Source organism: Coffea arabica, chromosome 5e (genome assembly GCF_036785885.1).
Source record: "Coffea arabica cultivar ET-39 chromosome 5e, Coffea Arabica ET-39 HiFi, whole genome shotgun sequence".
Taxonomy (NCBI): Eukaryota; Viridiplantae; Streptophyta; class Magnoliopsida; order Gentianales; family Rubiaceae; genus Coffea; species Coffea arabica.
Genome location: NC_092318.1, coordinates 43,361,044 through 43,367,908, shown reverse-complemented (window position 1 = coordinate 43,367,908; position 6,865 = coordinate 43,361,044). Strand labels below are relative to the sequence as shown.

The 6,865-nt window shown below is 37.5% G+C and overlaps 1 protein-coding gene across 1 annotated transcript; it reads left to right on the top strand.

Moving 5' to 3' along the window:
• The first annotated feature begins 756 nt into the window (after positions 1-756).
• Positions 757-6,371, top strand: LOC113687811 (probable disease resistance protein At4g27220). Its single transcript, XM_072048716.1, is given in 4 exon segments — positions 757-979; positions 1,171-4,499; positions 4,501-5,652; positions 6,039-6,371. Coding segments are annotated over 2 exon segments (2,994 nt in total). The 5' UTR covers positions 757-979; positions 1,171-2,619; the 3' UTR covers positions 5,615-5,652; positions 6,039-6,371.
• Positions 6,372-6,865: the final 494 nt, after the last annotated feature.

The window sequence follows — 6,865 nt, the reverse complement described above, 5'->3', positions numbered from 1 at the left end:
AATGAAAAGCTAAACTACAAAAGTGATTGCTTGGTTCTAATGGTCCCTGACATCCGCAGGAGCAACTACTCAAAGACGGCAATGGAAAAGTCAAAGTGAAAAGCTAAAGGTAGTGCTTGTTCTCTGCAGTCTAATATCTATCTAGGTCCTACTCTAATGCGTATCTCCTGTGCGGCGGCTCCAGGGATAGAAGTCTCTCCCGCATCTTCGGTTCAGCCGTTGCCAAAAGAAAGGGCCAAAGTTTTCTTCTTTTCCAAAATTGTCCCTCGGATAAGCACTGCTACTTGCATTTCTTTTCTGTCAAATTTGGCACTTATTATCATATTTTTATTTTATTCCCTGAAATAATTACAAATTATGAAAAGTGAGTAAAATCTAATAATTAATCCACATCGGGTCAGGTAATAGGGAAAATTAATAATAAAATAAATGATAAAATTGCAACCTATCATTATATGGACTTGGACCATTTACAAATTTCCTAAAACTTACCACCTATTTATGAATTTTCACTCTTCTCATTCCCTTTTTCCAAAATTTCCCATAAAATTAAATGGAAATAATTGGCTTAATTAATTTAGACAATCTAAATCCTGCGTTATAATAGTATAGCAAAGACAACAGTCCATATAAAAAATTAGTCATACCAACACTAGCAAAACTTGTCCAAATCCTCTGCTCTAAAAGCATAGCAAAAAAAAATCTAGAAAAACAATCAATTATACCAACATTGTACCAAAAATATTAATCTTTTAACTTTTTGCATATGAACTGAGAAGGAAGACCTTGACTTAGATATTGTAATGCTCAACTTTTTAAATCATTCATGATCTCCTATTAGTTCGACTTTTATCATTGATTCCTCAATACTCAACAATCATACTCGTAGAAAATCAAAAGAAAAACAGAAAAAAAAAGTACATACCTTTGGAAGTCTCAAGATTTTCAGCCTCCTCAAGCTTGCTTGTAAAAATTTCAGGTACAATGAGATCATATCCATCACAATTTTGTAATTTTCAGAGTTGTTTCTTATTTCACCAAGTACATAATTTCTTTACTTGGCACAGAAATCTGAGTACAATTGTTGGAGTCTTAATTCGATATTTTTGGAGTTGCTTCTTAGTAGTGAAAACTGACGAAAGTATTATACACTATACTGTGTATTGGCAGGGTCTCAGCGTCTTCAAGATAACTTGGCCTAAAAATATTGGCAAGGTAAAAGGATATCATACTCCATCTTAATTTTGTACTATTGAAGTTTTTTCTCACTGCGTTCATGTTATTTATAGCTTTTCGAGGCACAAAAATCATAGATTTCTTCCTTTTCTTTCAACATGGATTGCTCTCTTCATTCTTCTCGCATCCTTGGCATTTTTGGGCAAGAAAATTGTTGCAAACTTTTATCAACTTTTGAAGATAAAATGTGAACAGAGGGTGTGTATAGGCTGGATCTGAGCCATAATTAGCATATATGTGTGTAGATATGTATACGTGTGTGCGTCTATATATATAGACAGACACACATATATATGTATGTATATGTATGTATGTATGTATTTATTTATTTATATATATTAGTTCAGCCATATTCTTATACATAATCTTGGCTCTGCTCTGCTGTTAGTTCAACTTTTACCGTCCTTTCCACAACACTCAACAATCATTATACATAATCTTGGCAGAGTCTCGAGGTTTTCAGCTTCCTCAAGTTTTCGAGTCAGTTTCGGGTATAATGAGATCATATGCATCTGAATTTTGTAACTTTTGCAGCTGTCTCTTATTTCACCATGTTATAATAGCTTTGCTTGGCACAAACATCTTGATTCAATTATAATTCATTCATCAAAACTCAACGATCCAGATCTTGGTGTTAGTCTTACAACAGAAGAAATGTTTGCATAAAATTGTTAAAATTTTTATAATAGTCTTCTTGATGCACAACAGTTTATGTGCTCTTCTTCCGTATCAAATGGGAAGGTATTAATATCCTTCCTTTCAAGTTTTGAGACACTTTTTATCTTATTCTTCTTCCTCTTTCTTCTTTTTAAAAATAATATATTTGACACATTATTATCCTGACACTTTATTAGGGTACAATTCCAGTTATCTATTTCATTTAAATTTTTTTAATTTGATACACTCAAAATTTAAAAATAGGCAGAAATGAAAAAAATTTGCCTCAGTAATCTATCTGAGAGACTAAAGAAGTGGGATTTCATGCATATTCTGTAATTTTTTTGAGATTCATTTTATTGATGAGATTTGAAATTTACATGGTTCTTCGTATCAGGGTTCTCCAGATATTGTAGTAAATATTTTATTTTTTGCCAATGGGAAGAATCATAGATGAGCTTACATTGCATAAATATTGATTGACTGAGGAAGATTTTTCTTTTCCTACTTACCTATTGTGCTATGACTTTATTAAGCAACGTGCAGACCAAGTTTGATATATTCTTGAATTCTGTGAGGCCTTTAATTGGACAATTTTGTCGAACGAGACGCAATGAGTGTTGAATTCTTATGCTGTCTTTGTTGAACAACGTATTTGGTTGATAACTATACTTTTTAGAGATTCTCGTCACTTGATAGGTAAGGGAGCTCACTGGAAAATTTACAATGGAGGCACTTGGGAATTTGGCACTCGACACCGGAAGGAAGTATGTCAATCTGGGTGATAATCTAAGGTCGCTCGAAACGAAGTTGCAAAGATTAAGCAACAGGAAAATTGACTTCCAGTCGAAAGTAAAAGTTGCAGAAAGATCAGCTACTAAGAAAAGGAAAAGGGAGGTTCAGAATTGGTTTGAGGAGGTAGCAAAAATAGAGAATGAATTCGTTCCATTGAAAAAGAGCATAAAAGAGGGTGGATTTCTAGAAAATGCGTTTAGCAGTGGGAAAAGAGTGGAGAAAATGGACGAGATTGTAGAGCAACTGATGGTGCAAAGTGATAGTGATCATTTTGGTGAGCTTTGTCTTGAGATTTCTGAGAGCAGAGGTGAGCCACGAGAGGCAACAGAATTATTTGGAGAAATGTTTCGTAAAGGTCTGGAAACAATCCCGGCATGGTTGGACACCAATGAGATCTTAAGGATTGGGATATGGGGGATGGGAGGTGTGGGTAAGACTACATTGGCGGAACACATCCATAATCATCTCCTCGAGAATACTCAATTCAAGGTTTATTGGTTTTCTGTCTCCCAAGATTTTACCATCAAAAGGCTGCAAGGTGACGTTGCTAAACGCCTAAGGCTTGATCTGTCAAACGTGGATGATGAAGGAGTAAGGGCACGCAGGTTACGTGACACATTCGAGAAAATGGAGGAAATGGTAGTGCTCATGTTGGATGATGTTTGGGAAGAATTTCGTTTAAACAGCTTAGGGATTGATGCAAGAAATTGCAGACTGATTTTGACTACACGCTCAGAAGAAGTGTGCAACCAGATGCAATGCCATCGCACTTTTGAGTTGAAAACTTTGGACACAGAGGAAGCTTGGGGTTTGTTCAAGCGTACACTCGGCAGCGAGACCTCGCTTGATGGAGATTTGGAAGGCATTGCCAAGTCCATCACGGAAAGGTGTGATGGTTTGCCTCTTGGTATTGTCACAGTGGCTGGGAGCATGAGAGGTGTGAGAGACATCTGTGAGTGGAGAAATGCATTGGAAGACTTGAAAGCATGTTCAGTAGGGCACGATAAGATGGAAAAAAGGGTGTTTCGCATCCTGGAATGGAGTTTCAATCGCCTGAATAAATGTGAAAGGAATTGCTTCTTGTATTGCTGTCTTTATCCGGAAGATTGGAAAATAAAAAGAAAGGAACTAATAGGCCTGTTTATTGGGGCAGAGCTGATGTCAAAACGGGAATCATGGTCAAAAGCATTTGATCAAGGTCAAACGATATTAAACAAACTGATAAAAGTTTGCTTGCTGGAAGAAACTCACGATTTCATTGATGAATGTGTGAAGATGCATGATTTGGTCAGAGATATGGCTTTAAGGATCACGCATGGAAACTCCAAACCAGAGAGCAGTAGAGATGATGTACCACGATTCTTGGTGAAAAGCTTAGGACAGGAAGATTCAATAGTAGCACCGGAACAAGAAGAGTGGACACAAGATCTCCGTGCAGTTTCCTTCTATTCACAAAATTTCAAAGGAATAGAAATTCCACCAGCCTGGTCACCAAATTGTCCTAAACTCTCAACCTTGCTTCTTTCTCAGGTTTTCATAAGAGAAATCCCAGATTCATTCTTTCATCACATGAGTGGACTTAAAGTTTTGAATCTATCTTGGTGCCGAGGTATAGCAGAGTTGCCTAATGCTGTTTCAAACTTGGTGAATCTCACTGCCTTGATTTTGGGGGGTTGTCAAGGCCTCCGATTTGTGCCACCGCTGGGAAAGCTCAAGCAATTGAGGGAAGTGAACCTATCGTGGACTAGAATTCAGGATTTACTGGTCAACCTCGAAAGGTTGGGAGTCACTGGTCAACCTCGAAAGGTTTAACTTGAACGAGTGTCGGAGTTTAAGACGAAAGATAATAGTACCAAAAGGGACATTTTCCCAATTGCACCGTCTTCAACAGCTATTATTGCCACGCTATGGTGGGGTACAAGTTAATGATCCAGAAGTGTTGAATCAATTAGAAAGTTTTATAGGATGTTTGTCTTTTACGAACTTCTATAAAATTACTCGGTGGCCAAAATATTATAATGTTTATATCAATGACATCTTAACCAAGGATCGGGTTCGTGAACTTGATGATTATGGGAACCAGAAAGAACTGTATTTCCATCAGTGTAAGCTTGGTAGAGGATCGAACTATCTGCCGGATGATATGGAAAGTCTGATAATCGATGAGTGTGAGGGCATGGGCATTAGGTACTTGTCAGATGTTTTTAAGAATTTTATAAATTTAAGCGACTTGTTTAAATTGGTTATTGTGTATATGGTTGGAATAGAGTTCCTCTGGCAATTGTCCTCTGCTTCTCCACGTGATCAGTTGGAAGTCTCGTCTTTTAGTCCACTCTGTGGTCCTAAAATGCTAATCCTCTACAGGTTGCCAAATCTGGTTGGTCTTTTTTACGGAGAATCAGAACCATATTTGCTTCCAGCTGGCACCTTTTCTTCCCTTCAAATCTTGTGCATTTCTGGATGTCACAACATGAAGCAGCTATTCACAGTGCAGTTGCTGCAGAACCTTCAAAATCTTGAAGCATTAGTAGTTGAAGATTGTGAAGGACTGGAGGAGATAGCAGCAGATGGCAATGGAGGAGGAGAAGGCATCCGATTGACTTCAAGTGGAGCCACCGCCACTGTCATCATCCTTCCAAAATTTAGGCTGTTGCTTTTGAAAAGGCTGCCACAACTGAAGAACATTTGCAAGGCAGCCATGATCTGCGATTCAATTGAGGAGATTGCAATATTCGATTGTCCAAAGGTAAAGAGGCTGCCTTTGTTTCCTCCTACCATCAACGGACTACCATCTCTTCCCAACACTCTTTGTAAAATCAGGGGAGATAAAGAATGGTGGGAATCACTAGAGTGGGACAACCCTTGTGCCAAAAATGCCCTTGACCCATTTTTTACCACACAGGCGCGAAGTTCGTTTTTTCGTTGAAGACCACCTGTTTGATCAAAATCCTGCCTGGTTCTCATGTACGTGTTTTCTTCCCTTCCTTAAATGTTACCAACTATCCCCTTCTTTTGAGCATTTTTTTCCCCAAGATGATCTGCTTCTCCACTAGCATAGAATTTGCTATTGTGTAGGAATCGAGATTAACACTTTTTGTATTGAGCTCAAGGTTTTTTTTTTTTTTTTTTTTTTAAACTTTCTTGAGGTGCAGAACTGCTAACACCTTTTGAGTTGTTCCGATGGGAAAATGGATTTAAGTACATTAGTTTCTCTTCTTTCTTCTTATTTATTTTTGAGTTCAACGTCGTTATTTTTTACATTAGTAGAATTGCAAAGTAATTTACATGATCGTACCATGGATGAATTAGCTTTGTGTTTCTGACTATACTGATCAACTGTTATTTGTCAGTATTTCTTAGGTTATAGGTAGCCACAAAATTGCCACTGCAAGAGGAGTGATGTTGCAAAAACAAGTGTTAATTGAAGCCTTGTCCACCAGTACAAAAATTCCTTTCAAGACGTGCTTCTTCTTTCGCTGTATTACAGTTGCTATTTTTCATCATCTTTAGCTTTCTATTCCTACCTAGATGGTGTTTTTTCTGTACATGATTGTAACTGGAGCAATGATACAGTTTTTTGCGACTATTCCTTGATTACCAACAAAACTGTTTTGGGGTATTATGCCAAAATTTTTTGTCATATAGTACCCCAAGAATGTGATTTCGCTCTACCAATTTAAACCTTTCTAGGTGCGTGCTTTTTCCAGATTTCCATTTCAAGCAATTATATATCCCGTTCCACTGATAATTCTTTAGTTGATTCATCAGGCAAGATGGAAATGTTGTTTAACGTTTTCATGTTATAATTGCTGAAAGCTAGTTTTTCAGCTGCAGATGATATGGAATTCTGGCAAATTCTATTGCAGCACTCATTAGTGGTATCAATATTATTACATGTATCTAGAGGTCTTAATGAAGCCAGAACGCTGTCAACCTTATGAACATCTACAGTAGGGCACGAAGCTGCAGCAAGATTGCTTAGGCCTATTGAGCATATCATGTCAAGGTTCTCATTGGCACCTTGACTTTCAAGGATCTTATCAACATCTGAAATGCAGTAACTGGCATTCCAGTATGGTTGCTTGACTGTCCAAGGAGAACTACAAGGCTGGCCTCATATTGAGGACAACAAACCACATTTGCAAGATATGGTGCAAGGGAAGACCAGCAATCAGTT